Source organism: Balaenoptera borealis, assembly GCF_965194805.1.
Source record: "Balaenoptera borealis genome assembly, chromosome: 7".
NCBI lineage: Eukaryota > Metazoa > Chordata > Mammalia > Artiodactyla > Balaenopteridae > Balaenoptera > Balaenoptera borealis.
In genome coordinates, this window is record NC_138864.1 from 20313661 (window position 1) to 20335667 (window position 22007).

Consider the following 22007-nt stretch of genomic DNA (forward strand, 5'->3'; position numbering starts at 1 on the left):
ATGGCTAACAGGTATGTGAAAAGATGCTCAGCATCACTAATCATCAGCAAAATGGAAATCAAAACCACAATGAGGTATAATCTCAAACCTGTTAGAATGGCTAGTATCAGAAAGACAAGAAATAACAAGTGTTGATGAGGTTGTGGAGAAAAGGGTGGGAATGTAAATTGACACAGCCACTAGGAAAGAGTATGGAGGGTCCTCAAAAAAATTAAAAACAGAAATGATCCAGCAATTCCACTTCCAGGTATTTATCCAGGATTTTAAAAATATTTCTGTTACTGATTTCTAATCTAAAACTGTTTTGGTTTTCATACTTTGTATGATTTGGAACCTTTTAAATTTATTTAGACTGTTTCTTGGCATCAGAAACCGTTGATTTTGGTAAATGTTTCATGTGTACTTGAAAATAATGGCTACTCTGCTGTTTTGGATAAAGTATTCTATAAATGTCAATTACTGATTTTCTGTGTACTTGTTTTATCATTTATTGAGAGAAAGAATTAAAATCTTCAACTGTAATTGTTGATTTGTCTATTTCCTTATAGATTAAGTTTCAAAATATATGGTCCACATATCACGTGCAGTAAATAGTCTGGGAGGAAAATTACTGTTACTGGTATTATTTTGAAAGACCTTATTAGAACACATCTTTGGTTTGTCCTATAGTATAGGCTATTTCTGGCACCATCTTCACATACAAAAGAAATTTTTATTTGCTACATTTTATTTTTTATCATTTATCTAATCCATTTTATTGTTTTGCTTGGCAGCTTCTATGTTTTTGAAACAGGCATTTGAAGGAGAATACCCTAAATTATTGCGTCTTTATAATGACTTATGGAAGCGTCTTCAACAATACAGCCAAAGTATTCAAGGAAATTTTAATTCAAGTGGAACTGCAGACCTCTATGCTGACTTACAACACATGGAAGATGATACACAAGACATATTCATACCAAAGAAGCCAGATTATGAGTATGTTTGTTTAATCAAACCTGTTTGTTGGCCTGTTAAGGATTTTGTCTTTTATTTTTATTATAAGTTAGAAAATGGGAAAACGCTTATCTTTGTGAATACTTGTAATGATTACTATTTATTTATTTAGTTTAAAAGACTTCACAACACTTTTAACTGAAGAAGTCGATATCTATCCTTAGTTGAGCAGCCTGGTTCCTGATTAAGATTCGTTTTAAAGTATATCACCAATTAAGGTGAATAGAAGCTAAGAGATGAGCATATGTGGTCATTATCATTTAATTGATATTATAAGGTAACCTGTAATTACATCAGACAGCATCATTATTGATGGACCACTGGCATAAATGTGATATAAAAGGAAATGGTGTGTTCAGGAACTATAGCGGAAATAAATCTTATGCTGGGATAGATTCTCCGTCTGGTGGGAAAAAACTAAGTACAGTCAAAATTAAACCTGAAAATCTCTTAGATTATTCATGAAGTACAGTATATGTAGCCATATTTATAAGCCACGTCGGAAAAATTGTACCATCTCAATAAGCTTAAACCAGCCAGCTTTCCTCCTAAATTGAAAAAGAGTATTGTTTTCAGATTTCTCTTTGAGTACCAAATCAATTGATTGGCTTGCACACCATCTTTAAACACTAGAATCATTTATTGTGATGAGACTGACTCAAGTAGCAGTAGATTCTGATCACTGACCTTGTAAGAAAAAGGTTAGATTTATGAGTGCTATTTTAATGTTTATCTTAAAAAATTTTTCTCCTGAATACTTATAGCTGAATTGTATCCACTGTAGTAAGAAGTTCTGACTGGTAAAATAGAGGAAGTTTTGACTGGGAAAACAAGTGGCGTAAGGGTAGGCTGGTATGATAGAAGGAGACGCTGTTGTTCTCTTCAGTTACTCTTTCATGCTAAACATGGAGATTAGGTGAGGACTAATGGAAAGAGGGGACAAGAAGACTGAAAATTTATCTGTTGATATTCAAAGATCTTGTAATGTATTAAGGTTTTTTTAAGTATACAAAATAGCATATATAGTATCATTGTATTTCTGGCTTAGTTTTATTTTTGAATTCATATGTTGGCACTGAAAAGCTCTGGAAATGTACATAGCACAAGGTAATAGTGTTTTATGTCCAAGAGGTAGAGTTTTTATTCTGTATTTTCTGCTTTTACTTAAAATGAGCATATGTTACTCGTGGGGATAGAGGAAAGGCAGTAAATGCAATGTAGAGAAAAAAATCAGAATGAAAAAAAACCACTGTGTTTTGGGACATCATTATCACCTTTTGGAGACTGACTTCAGTAAGGTGGGGAAGAGGACTTATGACCTATATTCTTCTAAGAAACCAAAAAATAATGAGGATATAATAAGGAAACAATGACAATATGATTTATATATTCTTTTGAGAAGTGAGGCAAGAAACAAACATAAATTTGACCATGGTAGCTGAGCCAAAGGAAAGTTTTTTTGTTTGTTTGTTTTTAATGATAGAGGGAAAGCTGAGAGTTTTTATAGATAGAAGTAGCCAGTGGAGAGATAAAGTGAAGAAAAGAGATAATGAATGGAACGAGACCTTAGAATAATCTGAATAGAATCAAGGCACAAATAACCAGGTTAACATAACATTTTTCATCATCGAGTATTCATGCTGAATTTTTGAGAGCTGTTCTTGCTATGAAGAAAACAAAACAAGATAATGTGACAGTGTTTTATATAGGGTGGTCAGAGAAGACCTCTATGGAAAGGTAACATTTGACCCAAGATCGAGATAATGTGAAGAAATCAACCATGGAAGATTTGGAGTAAGATTTTTGCAGGCAGAGAGAAGAGCAAATTTAGAGTCTGAGAAAATTAAGATGGGGAGGTTGAGAAATAGAAAGCTGAACACAAAGAATGAGGGAGAGTGGGGGGTAAAAAATTGGGTCAGAGAGGAGGGGAATGTAAGATCATGTAGGGCTTTACTCACCATGATATGGGGTTTAGAGTTTATTCAAAACACTGGAAACCTTTGCTTTTAAACAGAGGAATGATAGGAACTGATAAACATTTAAAAATTAGCATGCTGGCTTCTTTGTGGACAACTAAGGGGGAGCGTCACCACATTGAAAGAGAAGCTGTTTTGTTTATCCAGACAGGAAATGATAATGGCTTGAAGTAGGATGAGTGGATGAGATGGTGAGAACTGGTCAAATTGATTCGAGATATAGTGTAGAGGGCAAGCCAGTAGAAATTGCTGGTAGCTCGCATTTGACAGGAAAAGAAGAATCAAGGATATGTGTGGACAAGTTGGGAGAAGCCTAATGATTGGAAGACGTTGCATCGAGTGGTGGTTTTTTGTTTTGTTTCGTTTTTGTTTGTTAGTGGGTTTTTTTTTTTTTTTTTTTGGCCATGCCACACGGCTTGTGGGATTTTAGTTCCCTGACCAGGGATCGAACGCAGGCCCTCCACGTTGAGAGCGTGGAGTCCTAACCACTGTACTGCCAGGGAATTCCCCATCGAGTAGTGTTAAGGTTTTTCTTTTGAAACTGTTGAATCAAAGATGCAAATTGAGTTGTTACAGAGTTGTTGAAAATGTAGTTGAATGTGAATCAGGGCTAGAAATACATATTTGAGAGTCATCACTCTGCAGATCTTTAAAAATCATGGGACTGGAGGAGATTCCATAGGGAAGATACATATAAAGAGAAAAGGGAACTTTGGCCCAAGATATGCACTCCAAAATTTATAGATTGTGCAGAGGAGTGGCAGCCTGCAAGACTAAGAAGAAAAAAAATGGTGAGATACGAGGAAAACTGAAAGTTACGTGGAACTCCAAAGAATGAGTTCATTTCAGTCAGAGGAGGAATGGTTAACTGTGTCACATGCTGTTGAAAAGGTGAAGAAGCTTAGGACTGAGAAGTGACCTCTTGATATACCAAAATAAGGTTGTTCAAGGCCTAGATGTGGAATGGTGGATCAAAAGCATTATTAGAATTGATGAAAGACAGAATGGGAGGAGATTGACTTCTGGGATGACAGCCGTCCCCACTCCGCTGACCCACCCCACAGTGAGTCTGGTGAAAACTATTAAAAACCAAACAATTTGAAGTGTCTGGAAATGGTTTTAAAAGCAAACAACAAATGAAAAATCATCGACTCAAGAAAGTCTATGAAAATTCGGTAGAAAGAATTCCGTAAGAGCCTGTGATATTAGAACCAAGACTGTTGTTCCTCCCTCCCTCTTCCCAGCTCAGCAAGGCATAGGCTCCACTCAGGACTGTGACAGCCAAGAACAAAGGAATCCCTCCCCCGCCACTCCTAACTGGAGGGCTTTCTTTCTAAGAAGAGCAGAACTGCAGCGTTTCTCATCCTGCCCTCAGTTGCCAGTTAGCTGCAGTGAAGCCTCAGACAGATGAGATCAATAGGTGGGTGCTTCCTTATTGTGCACAACACCCATGTGTTATGTATATGTTATCACGATAAAAACAAAGCATATTAAGCAAATTTTAAAAAATTCTTAAAAATGTGTTCACACACAAATTTGTAATGAATGTTTATAGCAGCATTCATAATCATCAAAAGATAGAATCACCCAATATGTCCATCAGCAGACAGATGGGTAACCACATGTGATATATCCACATATGAATGAAGGAATGAAGAACTGACATGTGTTACAACATGACTGAACCTTGAAAAAATTATGTTAAGTGAAAAAAGCCACATATAAAACCCATATATGCTGTATGATCCTATTCCTATGAAAGTTAAGAATAGGGAATTCTATAGAGATATAAAGCATATTAGTGGTTGCTTAGGGCTGGGGATGGGGTGAGGGGGGGTAAAGGGTTAAAGCTAAAGGATATGAGTTTTCTTTTGAAGGTGATAAAAATGTTCTAGGATTGAGCATGGTGATGGTTGCACATACCTGTGAATATACTGAAAACCATTGAATTATACACTTTAAATGGTTGAATTGAATGTAAATTAAATCTTGATAAAGCAGTTTTAAAAAAAAGAGAGAACGGGAAAGAAGGAGGTAGGTAATTCTTCTGAGAGGTTTTGATATGAACAAAGGAATAAAGCTACTCTTTCTTTGGGATAAGAGGAAAATTGCCGAGGGTAGGTGAAGTTACAAAGGAAAAAATACGCTAGCGTCAGGTTGATGAGTATCATTGCCAGTGGTTTTGGTCTTAGTGTAAAGTTGAGGCAGATGGTCAGCTGTGGAGAGTGAAGGGCTGCAGAAGTAGAATTTTAATACCTTGAGCTTCAGGTCGTCTTGAAATTAAGAGGTTTGCATAAACATTTAATACAAACGATTCACTTTTTCTCTGCAATACATGGAAAGTTGGCAGCAGATACAGAGGCCATCTAAATGCGATTTTCTTCGTAAGAGCTTTGAAAGGAAGGCAAATGAGAAAAATCAGGATGCTAATGAGAGCGCCTTGAAATGGTGGGCTGATGGAGGATGAGCGTAGGGTTCTGTAGCGCTGATCACTGTAAGGTCAAAGAGCAAGTTCTTTTGAGTAAAGTCTAGCACTTTTATTGATATACAAAGCCCAGCATGATTTGTTCCATCTGTTTTCTCTTAGACCTCATCTTGTACTGTTCTCCTGTCACTTAAGTGCTCTGCTTCTCTAACTTTTTGTCAAACGCAGCCAGGTCTAAGTCCCTTCTCAGGGCCTTTGATCTTGTTCTCTCCCTATAGAAAGCGCCTACCCTGGAAATCTATATAACTTGCTCCCTCTTTTCCCTGACATCTTCTCAGGAAGCTTTCCCTTGCCTCACCCTATGTAAAATTGGATTAAAAAAAAAAACGGTCTCTGGCTTCCTTACTTCCTTTTTCTCTTAGAATTTTTTACTCTCCATTGTATTCCATAGTTAACTCATTTAAAAATTTTATTTCTTTTTTTGTGTGTTTCTCAGAAGTCTTTTTTTTTTTTATTAGTTTTTATTGCAGTAGAGTTGATTTACAATATTGTGTTCTCAGAAGTCTCTTTAAGGGGACAGGGAGTTTTTTTTAACTGACTTCATTGCTACATTTCCCGCATCTAGGAAGTACCTGGCAAATTGTAGACATTTGAGAGAATTTGTAGGCGGGAAGGAGATAGCGGCAAGTGGGGGCGTGGAAAGTTGTCTTCGAGCTTGGAGACGTCAGAGGTAGAGCAGTTCAAAACGATGACTCAAACATGGAAGCTCCATAGTAAAGCTAAAATGAAAGTAGACTTCTAGTACAGGACAGGTTTTAGAAAAGTTGTTTGTTTTGACATTGTAATCACTAAGGATCCTTTTTTTCCCCCCCTCAGATTCTTCAGGTTTCCCAAAACTAACAGGGTGGAGTAAGGTAGGGAGCAGGGGAGGCCAGCAGCCGCTGGAGCAGGGCTGGGGTGAGGCTGTGCTTTGCCTCCACCTGTGGCCGGCCCCCTGCCATGTCGTTCTTCTGCTCCTCCTTCATCTCTGTGTCAGCAGGCTGGTCTCCGGCAGCGACCGCAGCCTTGGTCTTGCTCTCCTCTTCAGCCAGCCTCTCAAACATGTTGGCATAGAGCTGCTTCTCCCCTGCGAGCTACTTGAGGGTTGGCTGCTGGCAGATAGCCAGCTGGGCCTTGGCAGCTTTGGTGTTGGAGTAGAGCTGCAGGACCTTCTGGAAGGATCCTTGGAGAACAAGGAGAATGTTCGTACTTATAATTTAGTGCTGAAATTTCTGCAGAAGAGAGAAGAGGCTTCTTAAGCTCAGTAAATGACCAGAGCAAAAATAGGAAAGACATTTAAATAGCTGGCGTGGACTTCAGTAGAGGATTGCCTCAGACACATTTAGGCACTAGTTCTTCCCTGTTCCCATTGTGGTCTTCTCTCATCATGTTATGGAAGTTATTACAGTTCACACTTTACCTGCACATTTGTTCACTGGACTGTAAAGCAAATTTCATCTCTATCTTCCCAGCACTCAATGAGGGCTGGCACATAGTATTCTCAGGAACTATGTGTTGAGTGAAATACTTATTGAATGAGAAAGTGTTAAGAGATAAGAGTGGAATTGTGATGTAGGAGCCAAGAGCGTTCTGACCTCTAGGTCTTGTCAGTTGACCAGCGAAGGTGGAAAAGGAGAAAGCCAAGTTTCCTATACCTGAAGGAGCAGGTCAGATGTTTTAAAGATGAACATTTAGGGTGAAGGGGGATTTGTTTTTGTTTGTTTGTTTAAGATAATGGAAAGGCCAGTAGAAGGATCATAAACAGGGGTGATGTGAGAAGATAGAGTTAATTATATGGTTATAGGTATTTGATAGTAATTGTCAGAGGTAAAATATAAGATCCAATAGTTGGACAAGTAAATGAAAATCAACAGAAATAACTGAAGACATAGGAGGACTGAGGAGGAAAGAAGTGTTTAGTAGGCTAAATTTTAGTTTGTGAAGAGTGTTGTAAAACAAATTAACTTAGAACTACAATTGGGAGTATTGGGGTGACTGTGGGACTTGCACAAGCACTTTTTATTTTGTCCTCATTCTTGTTAGTATCAGTTTTGGCATCAGAAGGCTGATAAAACCCTACACCTGTATACTTCCCTCTTAGGCACTGAGCTCGTGAGAGGGCAGCTGTTGTGTGTGAAAAGAGTTGAGCTGGTGGGAGCAGGTCTCTGCAGACTTGCCTCTCTTGTATGCTCTATAGAAACATGCTAAGTGAAGGCATGGCCCCATTAGAATTAACAAGATTTTACAGTGTTACTCTTTTAGTTTCAAGCGACAAACTTACTACAGTAGGTACTGGTGCATATTATATAACATTTATGCCCAGGAATTATGTATAAATTAAAATGTTGAGTTCTTAGTAAGCATTTAATTATGTAAATATATTTATACATTTTTAAACAAAATTTTTTCTTTTCTTCATATAGAGTTACATTTTATATAGGAGATATGTTTTTAAGAAAGGCATTTACAACCTGATACACTAGCACTTAGTTTTGTATAATTTAAGTTCATTTTTAATAAACTTTGTTCCCACAGTCCAGGAAAGGCTTTGAAAGACTCATTACGACCCTATGAGGCTGCTTATCTATCAAAATCCTTATCTCGACTCTTTGATCCTATCAACTTGGTTTTTCCCCCTGGTGGTCGTAATCCTCCTTCTGCCGATGAACTTGAAGGTATCATTAAAACTATAGCAAGGTATGTATTTTCATATAATGGCATGCCATAAAATGCCTGCCACATTTGTTAGTCATGTATAATGGCAGTACATCTTTAATTTATCTCAAATTATTCAAATAATTAGTCTGGAAATTAAATCAAGAGTTTTGCATTGAGGGAGTGCACATGTAGTAAGTATCAATACTTGAGATTCCAATTAACAAAACCATTTAAATACAGTCTAAAAATAGTCAATTATCATTATTCTGTATTTTGTCAAGGATACAAAGTAAAACAACCTAATTCTTTATGCCATAGTAAATTTCTAATATTACATAGGAAAGTTAATATAAAAATAATCTTACAAACTGAGAAGCTAAAGCATGGAGATCAACTTTTTTTTATCTTAAATCCAGAAAGTACTTCATGGTGTACAAGGATTATAATCCTGATTAGTCTACTTGCGTTTGCTATTTTAAGCTTTCTAAGTGAATGTGACAGCTTTTAAAACTCTCAAAAGGGAAGATACGCTAGCAGAGGTGCCACCTGAATGGTTGTGGACAATGTATTATACTGTTGCTTTTAGACATTTTACTGACCCCCCCAGGTTAATCTGCAGTTGAGACTATCTCAGTTCCTGTCATAATAACAAGTTGTCATAACAGTAGGTCTATACATTTATAGGTGAACATTTTGAGGAGTAAAATTAGTAGTTAGGCAATATAGAACCAAGGTATAAAAGTCTAGATTCTTTTAGATGACAAATTTGAAGATGGTGATTCTGAGGCATGTGAGAGTACGACTAAAAAGCCACAGGTATAATATGCGTAGCTATCTAAATACAGCGTCGAAATTGCCTAGCATCTTGATCCTAAATCTTTCCACAGTTATCTTGACTTTCCAAAGTCCTGACTATAGATGATTATACCCTAATGTCTCCGTTATTTGTTTCATGTGGTAGTGGCAAAACTGGTCATGGATTGAACTTGATCTCTTTACCTGTTTATGGACATGTTAAAGAGGTATCTCTCCCATTCCCCGGTGCAGTTTGACAATGCTGTGATCGATTGTAAGGTGGGACTTGAAGAAGCATACTTATGCCATTGTTTAATAGAATGTGAAAGTGAACTTTAATAAAATTATGTCTCACTGGTATATGAAAGGGCATTTTTGTCACACATAGTAAGCACTGATGTTGTTTTAAAGTCCTTCACTTTCTTCATAAAGGCAACCTGGTAAGTGCCAAGGTTTATTCTGCTACTTGAGAGACAATAATTACTTTTCTTGCTTTCTACTTGTATGTGCATTTTCATCCAATTTTTAACTCTTAATTAAAAATTAACTTTTAAAAAGTTAACTTCCCGTGGTCTTTGTAAATACTTTTTTTTGCAATTACCTCAAATGTCCCAATTAATCCAATGTTAAAGTTGAAAATAAGCATGACAAAGAAATACTTTAAGAATCCAAATTTTTAAAATTTCAAGTTAAATCCTTGTTATGCTTTTGATATATTTAAAAAGCTATTTTATCAAAATAGCATGAATTGGCATAATTTCTACAGAAACTGAGTATCTTTATGTATCTTGTAATTTATATTTTTAGCCTTTGTCCTTCCAAGGTCACCATTTCCATTCAAGAGCTGTCATTTCCTTGCAGATGTCTGTGACATGCAGTGTCTCTAATTGCACTTATCAGTATTAACAAGAGTGCTACTTGAAAAATCTGCACACAATTTACTCTCTTAATCACAGCCTGAACTCACACATGACGTGCTTTTATTAATGAAAAACTGGTCATTAACCAGACAGTCTTAGAGCACTTTTTCCTAATGCTGTATTTAGGAGGGAAAATGAAACAGTGCAATCAGTTCTTGGAGGCAACCAGTGAAATCTATAAAAAAAATCACCACATTGTTTATTGGGATTAGGTTTATATGTTGCTCTTTACTTTGTTGATGAACTGTGTTGCTAATAATTAAAGTCTGTTTTTGTTTTCTCTAGTGAACTAAATGTAGCTGCTGTTGATGCAGACCTCACATTAGCTGTGTCAAAAAACGTCGTAAAGACCATCCAGTTGTATGGTGTAAAATCGGAGCAGCTGGTAAGTGATAATCCCTTCTGTAAGCTTTCATGATTTTGTTTAAAATTACTAATTACACAATACTTGACTAACTATAAATATTGAATTGACTGAATATTAATTTACTGGAAAATTTTATAGTGAATTTTTGAAACTTTCTTATGAATTTAAACCAGAAAAAAATGTTACCTCTTAAAAATTGACCCTCCTACCATTGCTACACTTACAAAATGCAGGCAGGTTTTATAAGACTTTTTAAAAAATGCATGTGCCACTTTATGGGCTAAATTATGTATATTTTTAAGTATAATTATTTCAAATTGATCAAATTTCCTGTCATGAGACCACTCACTCCAGATATCATTCATGTGCTGTTACCTAGTGTGAAATTGACTTGAACCATCAGAAAATGATTGGAGGAAGTGAAGTGCTTAAAACTGTAAAAGAAAAATGTTGATTTACTTTCTAAAGGTTCTAACCCTAGACTGTGGAAGTTTAGCTCCAAAATTACTCTTTTCGAAACAGCTGTTTGCATATATTTAAAATAATAGCTGCATGCCTGAATCATAATCTTAATTCTCTACATTAATGTTTTAAAGTTAAGCATACATATTTAACTAGTAGATATGTATGCTAACTGAAATCCAAGGAGTAAGGCTTTAGTACATCTTTAACTGTCATTGATGGACTAATTTTAGAGATTGTGCCAAAATGTGGTATCTCTACTGTCATTATAGGGATAGCCAACCATGTTTTTTTGTTGTTGTTGTTTGGCTTCCCTGACTGCTCCAATTGAAACATCGTAAAATGAAGTACAGTTGACCCTTGAACAACTTGGGGGTTGGAGCACCTACCCTCCCTGCAGTCAAAAATCCATGTATAATTGATAGTCAGCTCTCCGTATTCGTGGATCCCCTTGTCATCCCTTCCGCGTCGGTGGAGTCAACCAACTGTGGATCATGTAGTACTGTAGTATTTACTACTGAAAAAAATCCGCATGTAAGTGGACCCTCCCAGTTCAAACCCATGTTGTTCAAGGGTCAATTGTAATCTGGCTTTACCTATATCCTAGTAGTTCTACCTGGTTCTGGAATAATTTTTAGAGTAGGTTGGTAACAAACTGAACTTAAGGAATTTGCATAAAATGATCCTTGGTGCTAACAGTCATTTCATGAGACCTTCCTGCTTTCAGTTCCAATGGATGGCTCCATTGTGTTTGCATATTAATATGGTGCTATTTTCTACTCAATTATTCTTGCAGCCTTGACAAATAATTTAGAAGCATCTTTTTTTTTTAACTTTGTTTATTGAAAACTGGCCCTACAGAGACCATGGACGCTCTTTGTAGGTAATTAGATGACTAATTTTTCTCTCAAATTTTTTTTATAGAAGCTTTATTATGATACTTATTACTTTTAAAAACATGGTTTATTGCTATAAATGAAATTCGGTATTATCTCCAGTAGAGTTCAGCGTAATTACTGAAAGTGTCAGGAAAAAAATATCCTTATGAGATAGTCCCACCTGAAAACAACATTATAAAGAAGAGCCAGCATATATATGGAAAATATATCACTCTTCTGTGTCAGGCGGGGGCAGTGGTAAATGTAACATGTGACTTCAGTTAAGGCAGTGGCGGCAAAAGGCTTTAACAAAATTAAAATATACCAAAAACATTGGATTGAATTGATGCTGTTGGTCAAATAGTCTGTGACCCTAAATTACTCAGGCCTATCATCCTACAGTGCTAAAGGGTAACAGAAAGTCACTGACTTAAAATTTTTTTTTTTTTTTAGACAGTAAGCATGGTCTATTTTTGCTTCTTTCCAATAGAATACATATGATCACATTTTTTTTTTATACAGCAGGTTCTTATTAGTCATCCATTTTATACACATCAGTGTATACATGTCAATCCCAATCGCCCAATTAACACCACGACCACCACCCCCCCACCACTTTCCCCCCTTGGTGTCCATACCTTTGTTCTCTACATCTGTGTCTCAGTTTCTGCCCTGCAAACCGGTTCATCTGTACCATTTTTCTAGATTCCACATATATGCGTTAATATACGATATTTGTTTTTCTCTTTCTGACTTACTTCACTCTGTGTGACAGTCTCTAGATCCACTCACGTCTCAACAAATGACCCAATTTCGTTCCTTTTTATGGCTGAGTAATATTCCATTGTATATATGTACCACATCTTCTTTATCCATTCTTCTGTCGATTGGCATTTAGGTTGCTTCCACGACCTGGCTATTTTAAATAGTGCTGCAATGAACATTGCGGTGCATGTGTCTTTTTGAATTGTGGTTTTCTCTGGGTATATGCCCAGTAGTGGGATTGCTGAATCATATGGTAATTCTATTTTTAGTTTTTAAAGGAACCTCCATACTGTTCTCCATATTGGCTGTATCAGTTTACATGCCCACCAACAGTGCAAGAGGGTTCCCTTTTCTCCACACCCTCTCCAGTATTTGTTGTTTGTAGATTTTCTGATGATGCCCATTCTAACTGGTGTGAGGTGATACCTCATTGTAGTTTTGATTTGCATTTCTCTAATAATTAGTGATGTTGAGCAGCTTTTCATGTGATTCTTGGCCATCTGTAATGTCTTCTTTGGAGAAATGTCTATTTAGGTCTTCTGCCCATTTTTGGATTGGGTTGTTTGTTTTTTTAATATTGAGCTGCATGAGCTGTTTATATATTTTGGAGATTAATCGTTTGTCAGTTGATTCGTTTGCAAATATTTTCACCCATTCTGAGGGTTGTCTTTTGGTCTTGTTTATGGTTTCCTTTGCTGTGCAAAAGCTTTGAAGTTTCATTAGGTCCCATTTGTTTATTTTTGTTTTTATTTCCATTACTCTAAGAGGTGGATCAAAAAAGATCTTGCTGTGCTTTATGTCAAAGAGTGTTCTTCCTATGTTTTCCTCTAAGAGTTTTATAGTATCCGATCATACATTTAGGTCTCTAATTCATTTTGAGTTTATTTTTGTGTATGGTGTTAGGGAGTGTTCTAATTTCATTCTTTTACATGTAACTGTCCAGTTTTCCCAGCATCACTTATTGAAGAGACTGTCTTTTCTCCATTGTATATCCTTGCCTCCGTTGTCATAGATTAGTTGACCATAGGTGAGTGGGTTTACCTCTGGGCTTTCTATCCTGTTCCATTGATCTATGTTTCTGTTTTTGTGCCAGTACCATATTGTCTTGATTACTGTAGCTTTGTAGTATAGTCTGAAGTCAGGGAGTCTGATTCCTCCAGCTCCGTTTTTTTCCCTCAAGACTGCTTTGGCTATTCGGGGTCTTTTGTGTCTCCATATAAATTTTAAGATTTTTTGTTCTACTTCCGTAAAAAATGCCATAGGTAATTTGATAGGGATTGCATTGAATCTGTAGATTGCTTTGGGTAGTATAGTCATTTCCACAATATTGATTCTTGCAATCCAAGAACATGGTATATCTCTCCACCTGTTGGTATCATCTTTAATTTATTTAATCAGTGTCTTATAGTTCTCTGCATACAGGTCTTTTGTCTCCCTAGGTAGGTTTATTCCTAGGTATTTTATTCTTCTTGTTACAGTGGTAAATGGGAGTGTTTCCTTAATTTCTCTTTCAGATTTTTCATCATTAGTGTATAGGAATGCAAGATATTTCTGTGCATTAATTTTGTATCCTGCAACTTTACCAAATTCACTGATTAGCTCTAGTAGTTTTCTGGTGGCATCTTTAGGATTCCCTATGTATAGTATCATGTCATCTGCAAACAGTGACAGTTTTACTTCTTTTCCAATTTGTATTCCTTTTATTTCTTTTTCTTCTCTGATTGCTGAGGCTAGGACTTCCAAAACTGTGTTGAATAATAGAGGTGAGAATGGACATCCTTGTCTTGTTCCTGATCTTAGGGGAAATGCTTTCAGTTTTTCACCATTGAGAATGATGTTTGCTGTGGGTTTGTCATATATGACGTTTATTATGTTGAGGTAAGTTCCCTCTATGCCTAGTTTCTGGAGGGTTTTTATCATAAATCGGTGTTGAATTTTGTCAAAAGCTTTTTCTGCATCTACTGAGATGATCATATGGTTTTTCTCCTTCAGTCTGTTAATATGGTGTATCACATTGATTGATCTGCGTATATTGAAGAATCCTTGCATCCCTGGGATAAATCCCACTTGATTGTGGTGTATGATCCTTTTAATGTGTTGTTGGATTCTGTTTGCTAGTATTTTGTTGAGGATTTTTGCATCTATGTTCAGCAGTGATATTGGTCTGTAATTTTCTTTTTTTGTAATATCTTTGTCTGGTTTTGTTATCAGGGTGATGGTGGCCTCATAGAATGAGTTTGGGAGTGTTTGTTCCTCTGCAATTTTTTGGAAGAGTTTGAGAAGGATGGGTGTTAGCTCTTCTCTAAATGTTTGATAGAATTCACCTGTGAAGCCATCTGGTCCTGGACTTTTGTTTGTTGGAAGATTTTTAATCACAGTTTCAATTTCATTACTTGTGATTGGTCTGTTCATATTTTCTGTTTCTTCCTGGTTCAGTCTTGGAAGGTTATACCTTTCTAAGAATTTGTCCATTTCTTCCAGGTTGTCCATTTTATTGGCATAGAGTTGCTTGTAGTAGTCTCTTAGGATGCTTTGTATTTCTGTGGTGTCTGTTGTAACTTCTCCTTTTTCATTTCTAATTTTTTTGATTTGAGTCCTCTCCCTCTTTTTCTTGATGAGTCTGGCTAACGGTTTATCAATTTTGTTTATCTTCTCAAAGAACCAGCTTTTATTTTTATTGATCTTTGCTATTGTTTTCTTTGTTTCTTTTTTGTTTATTTCTGCTCTGATCTTTGTGATTTCTTTCCTTCTGCTCACTTTGGGTTTTGTTTGTTCTTCTTTCTCTAGTTCCTTTAGGTGTAAGGTTAGATTATTTATTTGAGATTTTTCTTGTTTTTTGAGGTAGGCTTGTATAGCTATAAACTTCCCTCTTAGAACTGCTTTTGCTGTATCCCATAGGTTTTGGATTGTCGTGTTTTCATTGTCATTTGTCTCTAGGTATTTTTTGATTTCCTCTTTGATTTCTTCAGTGATCTCTTGGTTATTTAGTAACGTAGTGTTTAGCCTCCATGTGTTTGTGTTTTTTACATTTTTTTCCCTATAATTCATTTCTAATCTCATAGCGTTGTGGTCAGAAAAGATGCTTGATATGATTTCAATTTTCTTAAATTTACTGAGGCTTGATTTGTGACCCAAGATGTGATCCATCCTGGAGAATGTTCCATGCGCACTTGAGAAGAAAGTGTAATCTGCTGCTTTTGGAGGGAATGTCCTATAAATATCAATTAAATCTATCTGGTCTATTGTGACATTTAAAGCTTCTGTTTCCTTTTTTATTTTCATTTTGGATGATCTGTCCATTGGTGTAAGTGAGGTGTTAAAGTCCCCCGCTATTATTGTGTTACTGTCGATTTCCTGTTTTACAGCTGTTAGCAGTTGCCTTATGTATTGAGATGCTCCTATGTTGGGTGCATACATATTTATAATTGTTATATCTTCTTCTTGGATTGATCCCTTGATCATTATGTAGTGTCCTTCCTTGTCTCTTGTAACATTCTTTATTTTAAAGTCTCTTTTATCTGATATGAGTATAGCTACTCCAGCTTTCTTTTGATTTCCATTTGCATGGAATATCTTTTTCCATCCCCTCACTTTCAGTCTGTATGTGTCCCTAGGTCTGAAGTGGATCTCTTGTAGACAACATATATATGGGTCTTGTTTTTGTATCCATTCAGCAAGCCTGTGTCTTTTGGTTGGAGCATTTAATCCATTCACATTTAAGGTAATTATCGAGATGTATGTTCCTATTACCATTTTCTTAATTGTTTTGGGTTTGTTTTTGTAGGTCCTTTTCTTCTCTTGTGTTTCCCACTTAGAGAAGTTCCTTTAGCATTTGTTGTAGAGCTGGTTTGGTGGTGCTGAATTCTCTTAGCTTTTGCTTGTCTGTAAAGCATTTGATTTCTCCATCGAATCTGAATGAGAGCCTTGCCGGGTAGAGTAATCTTGGCTGTAGCTTCTTCCCTTTCATCACTTTAAGTATATCATGCCACTCCTTTCTGGCTTGTACAGTTTCTGCTGAGAAATCAGCTGTTAACCTTATGGGAGTTCCCTTTTATGTTATTTGTCGTTTTTCCTTGCTGCTTTCAATAATTTTTCTTTGTCTTTAATTTTTGCCAATTTGATTACCATGTGTCTCGGCATGTTTCTCCTTGGGTTTATCCTGTATGGGACTCGCTGTGCTTCCTGAACTTGGGTGACTATTTCCTTTCCCATGTTAGGGAAGTTTTCGACTATAATCTCATCAAATATTTTCTTGGGTCCTTTCTCTCTCTCTTCTCCTCCTGGGTCCCCTATAATGTGAATGTTGTTGTGTTTAATGTTGTCCCAGAGGTCTCTTAGGCTGTCTTCATTTCCTTTCATTCTTTTTTCTTTATTCTGTTCCACAGCAGTGAATTCCACCATTCTGTCTTCTAGGTCACTTATCCGTTCTTCTGCCTCAATTATTCTGCTATTGATTCCTTCTAGTGTAGTTTTCATTTCAGTTATTGTATTGTTCATCTCTGTTTGTTTGTTCTTTAATTCTTCTAGGTCTTTGTTAAACATTTCTTGCATCTTCTCGATCTTTCCCTCCATTGTTTTTCCGAGGTCCTGGATCATCTTCACTATCATTATTCTGAATTCTTTTTCTGGAAGGTTGCCTATCTCCACTTCATTTAGTTGTTTTTCTGGGGTTTTATCTTGTTCCTTCATCTGGTACATAGCCCTCTGCCTTTTCATCTTGTCTATCTTTCTGTGAATGTGGTTTTTGTTCCACAGGTTGCAGGATTGTAGTTCTTCTTAATTCTGCTGTCTGCCCTCTGGTGGATGAGGCTATCTAAGAGGCTTGTGCAGGTTTCCTGATGGGAGGGACTGGTGGTGGGTAGAGCTTGGTGTTGCTCTGGTGGGCAGAGCTCAGTAAAACTTTAATCCACTTGACTGCTGATGGGTGGGGCTGGGTTCCCTCCCTGTTGGTTGTTTGGCCTGAGGCAACCCAACACTGGAGCCTACCTGGGCTCTTTTGTGAGGCTAATGGCAGACTCAGGGAGGGCTCACGCCAAGGAGTACTTCCCAGAACTTCTGCTGCTAATGTCCTTGTCCCCACGGTGAGCCACAGCCACCCCCTGCCTCTGCAAGAGACCCTCCAACGCTAGCAGGTAGGTCTGGTTCAGTCTTCCCTGGGGTCATTGCTCCTTCCCCTGGGTCCCGATGTGCACACTACTTTGTGTGTGCCCTCCAAGAGTAGAGTCTGTGTTTCCCCCAGTCCTGTTGAAGTCCTGCAGTCAAATCCCACTAGCCTTCAAAGTCTGATTCTCTAGGAATTCCTCCTCCCGTTGCCAGAGCCCCAGGTTGGGAAGCCTGACGTGGGGCTCAGAACCTTCACTCCAGTGGGTGGACTTCTGTGGTATAAGTGTTCTTCAGTCTGTGAGTCACCCACCCAGCAGTTATGGGATTTGATTTTGCTGTGATTGCACCCCTCCTACCGTCTCATTGTGGCTTCTCCTTCGTCTTTGGATGTGGGGTATCTTTTTTGGTGAGTTCCAGTGTCTTCCTGTCAATGATTGTCCAGCAGCTAGTTGTGATTCTGGTATTCTCACAAGAGGGAGTGAGAGCACATCCTTCTACTCCACCATCTTGTTCACAGTTTATTAAAATTTTTTTAAGTGAATTTTTTTTAAGGTAGTTTTACTTTTCTACTTTCATTTTAGTGTTTAAAGAAAGCCTAAGCATTAAATAACAGTTCAAAGAGCATCATATGTTTATTATTTTAAATATTATTGAGTAATGACAAGTAAGGTTTTAATGTTCATCTCTTGTTTTTTGGCTATTAATAACACTATTTCTGCCACTCCTCTCTGTTTTTAAATTTGACAAGTTTTGTTCTTTGATCTTGCCATATTCCTCTTCCTTTATAATTACTTCACTGAAAACATTGAGAAGAAAATAGCCAAGTGTTAAATCTTTAGTGAGAGCAAGATTGAAACACGTTTTAAAGTAGAATATCTACTCTATCTGTAAGTGGAAATGTTGACTTGAAATTTGGTATGTCTGTAAAGGGAGAATTCTTTTTATAGGTGAGATGTTTAAGTCTCAAGTCCACAAGGTTGAAAAGTGACAGAAATCAGATCATTAATGAATGTTTAAGCTGTGAAATAAAGGAAAGCTAGAATTTTAACAACAGTGTGTTTTTTAAAAGGGCGACCTGAAAATACAAAACTTGAAATGTAGAATGAGCAGCTTTCCAGAATCCTAAATTTATTTTCCTAAAGGTTAGTTGTGGAAGTTTCTTTGCTATCAGAACATTTTATCATGCTTAACTATAGCTTTAGTTCACATCAGGAGAAAGGATGGTAAAAGGATTTCTCAAGTTGATCCTTTGTGTGGACCATCTTTATGGCCATCGAAACTCACTATGTGTTTTCGGATATATTCTTTCATATGCCTAAAAAAGCTATATGTTTTTCTTTTCAACCTTATTATTTGAATGTCTTAGGATATAGTAGAATATAACATATATGAGTTATATACATAGTACATATATTTTGCTTATAATAATCTGAAATTATTTTATCATTACACATGTATTTTTTTTTCTAAGTCTTCTTTGTTATTAATCACCAGAGTTATGTGTCATAAAAACCTAAAGCTCTATAGGGACAAATCCTTACATCCTTCTTTCTGACTCTTAAATGGTACCAGAGAATTCATTTTTTAAGGTTAGGATAGGGCCATAAAAATAACTACCATTATTAAACATCTATAGTGGCTTGGATTGTGCCAAGGCATTAAAATGTATTATCTAATTTATCTCACAACAGCCCTTGAAATGGAAGTATCAATCCGCCACTACAAAATGTGGAAATTGAAGCTGAGAGAGCTTAGTAGCCTGGCCGATATAGACTGCTAAAAGTGCAATGCCGGCAGGCAAGTCTTGAAACTAGCATTCAAACTCCAATTTGAGTCTAGACCAAGCTTTAAAACTCTCTTGTACCATAACACAAATACATCTTTCTTTTTTACTTAAGTAGTATTGTTTTGTGATTTACTTACCCACTTTACAATATAACATAGATATCTATGTCTGCTATTTTAATACATGCATAGTATATTTACTTCTTTATTCTTAACAGATAGTGTCTTAGTCCATTCGGGCTACTGTAACAAAATGCCCTAAACTGGGTGACTTATAAACAACAGCAATTTATTTCTCACAGTTCTGGAGGCTGGCAAGTCCAAGATCAAGGCATCAGCAGATTTGGTATTTGGTGAGAGCCCCTTTCTTGGTTCATAGATGGCTGTCTTTATTCTGTAAGCTCACAGTGTAGAAGGGGCAAGGGGGCCTTCTCAAGCCTCTCTTATAAGGGCACTAATCCCATCCGTGAGCGCTCTGCCCTCATAACCTAATCAGCTGCCAAAGACTCCCACCACCTGGGGCATTAGGTTTCAACATATGAATTGATGGGCGGAGGGTACGAACATTCAGATGGTAGCAGATATTTAGATGGTTTAGTGATTTAATTTAGAAATAACAGGGATTTAGCCTTGAATTCGCACATGTGAGTTATAAGTCTTAGGGTTTACTTCCTTTAACATGTATTTAATTTAGTATGTTTCCAAGGTGCTCTTTTGTGAAAATGAGATCAGTGTTTTTTTAGACTGTCTTCATTTAAGAATTCTTACTCATTTGTCTTGACAGCAACTGTGAAGTTATAATTAATTTACTAAGTAGAATTTTATGTTCCAAATACACACACACACCTATAGATGTATATATCATAATATTTTGTGATTGAACAAATTGATTATATAATGGTGATATATTGGTAATTTGTATAGTTCTGAAATGTGAACTTTAGTAGAAAATGTCACTAGACCTTGCTATCACAAATTTGAATCAGTGTTTTCCTTGTTCTCTATATGTTAAAAGAAAATTAAAGTATTATTATCTAAGGGAATTATTGTGATACCTTGATAATATATAAGCTTACAAACTATTGTGATAACAAAATTATAGGCAAATAATACTAGTAAGTATTCCTTTTAAAAGGTAAATTGTTAGGGCATTTTCTAATAATAACTATTATCTGATGGTTTCTGGGCATGACATATAGAATCCCAGTATAAATGTCAAATGTTATAAATTGTGAAAAAGTAGATTGGCATTTCATTAGGTTGCAGACCATTTGAAACAATAATAAGGATGACATTTAAGGGGAGGTTTCAGCTTCAGTGCAGGCCAGTAGCTGTGTATGATGAGGTCAGTAGCTCTAGACGACCGTAGGGTTTTTTAAAAGCTTTGTAAATATACACTTTATTCTTTGTATAATTAACAAGTAGTTTAGAGACTTGACATTCTTATAATGGAAGAAAACCTGCATGTGTGATATTTAAATGATGATATAGAAACATAGGAGTTTAACTTTTTTAGTTTTAAAAGGATTGTTTAATGCAGATTTAAATGTCGTCTACCTGGATACTGCTCCATATAATATCATATGGTAATAGCCTGTGTTATTAACATTCAAGTAGTAGATTTTTTTAAAAATATGAAATCGCTTGGAAGAGTTTTTATGTTAGGCGCAAGCAGAGGAAACGTATCAGTAGATTCTCTTGAACCAAACGCGCTTTAGCTGTAATACAAATACACAGATCCCTTGGGTTACCTACCCTCTTGATTCTTTAGACAGCTTTCCACCCTTTCTTACCTCTCTTCTTATGTTGGTGTATTTTAGGATCACTCCTTCTTTTCGTTAAGACAGCTCTCTGGCTTGCTTCCCAGGCTCGTAAGAGCTTGATTTTCTGGGGGCTGTTTCAGGTCAGTAGTAAGTAGTCATGCTGTCTAAGATTCAGTAGGCCATAGTGAAGACACAGAGAAATGTCAAATAATGATGTTGTAATTAGGAAATATTTTCAGCAGAAAGTTAAAAATGCAGTCGTCAGTTAAAGTCTGTGAAAGTCTGTTTAACTGTTGCCACAAAATTGTTGTATAATAGCTACAAAATCTGAGTTGCATGCAATAAGCATTTATTGCTTATACGTCTTGGGGCCTGTGAGGGGCAGCTAGGTGACTTTGCTGACTTTGGCTGGGTTTACTCCATACCAGGCTAGCTGCTGATCTAGGCTGGCTTTAACCATAGTTAATACTCTGTTCTTCATGTCTCTAATCCTGCAGCAGGCTATTCTGACCTTGATCTCACTGTGAAGGCAGAGGCACAAGAGAGAAAATAGCCCCGTAAGTCTGGCTCACCAAAGCAACCCAGCCACAGTGCAATATTAAGTAGCAAAGGATATGGCTGCAGAAAGAGATGAAGGACTGGGGCCAATTATGCCGTCTGTCACAAAGCCAAGTTGGGAACTTGGCAACAGAAAAAGAGAGTTAATGAGCTTTTCTTTTTAATTCCCAATGCCCTAATCTCCCTACTTGAATCCTAATAGTGTGTATTAAATTTTAAAAATATTTGTTTGTATATATGTATTGGGATATAATTGATACATAACATTATATTAGTTTCAGGTGCACAACCTAACTTTTTTTTTTTCTTGTGATGAGAACTTTTAAGATTTTCTCTTTTAGCAACTTTCAAATATACAATACGGTATTGTTAGCTGTAGTCCCCCTGCTGTGCATTACATCCCTGGACTTACTGTCTTATAACTGGAATTTTGTACCTTTTGACCATCTTCACCCATTTCCCCCACCCCTTACCCCTCACCTCTAGCAGCCACCAATCTGTTCTCTTGTATCTATGA

At 36.6% G+C, this 22007-nt stretch overlaps 1 protein-coding gene across 2 annotated transcripts in view; it reads left to right on the forward strand.

Annotated features, from left to right (window-relative positions):
• COG5 (component of oligomeric golgi complex 5) overlaps nucleotides 1-22007 on the forward strand; it is a 284645-nt gene that overhangs the window by 208584 nt on the left and 54054 nt on the right. For both annotated transcript variants that reach the window (XM_082399763.1, XM_082399764.1), the window contains exons 12-14: nucleotides 774-978; nucleotides 7972-8133; nucleotides 10095-10194. In XM_082399763.1, coding sequence (XP_082255889.1) covers nucleotides 774-978; nucleotides 7972-8133; nucleotides 10095-10194 — 467 coding nt within the window. The remainder of the gene's footprint in view (nucleotides 1-773; nucleotides 979-7971; nucleotides 8134-10094; nucleotides 10195-22007) is intronic.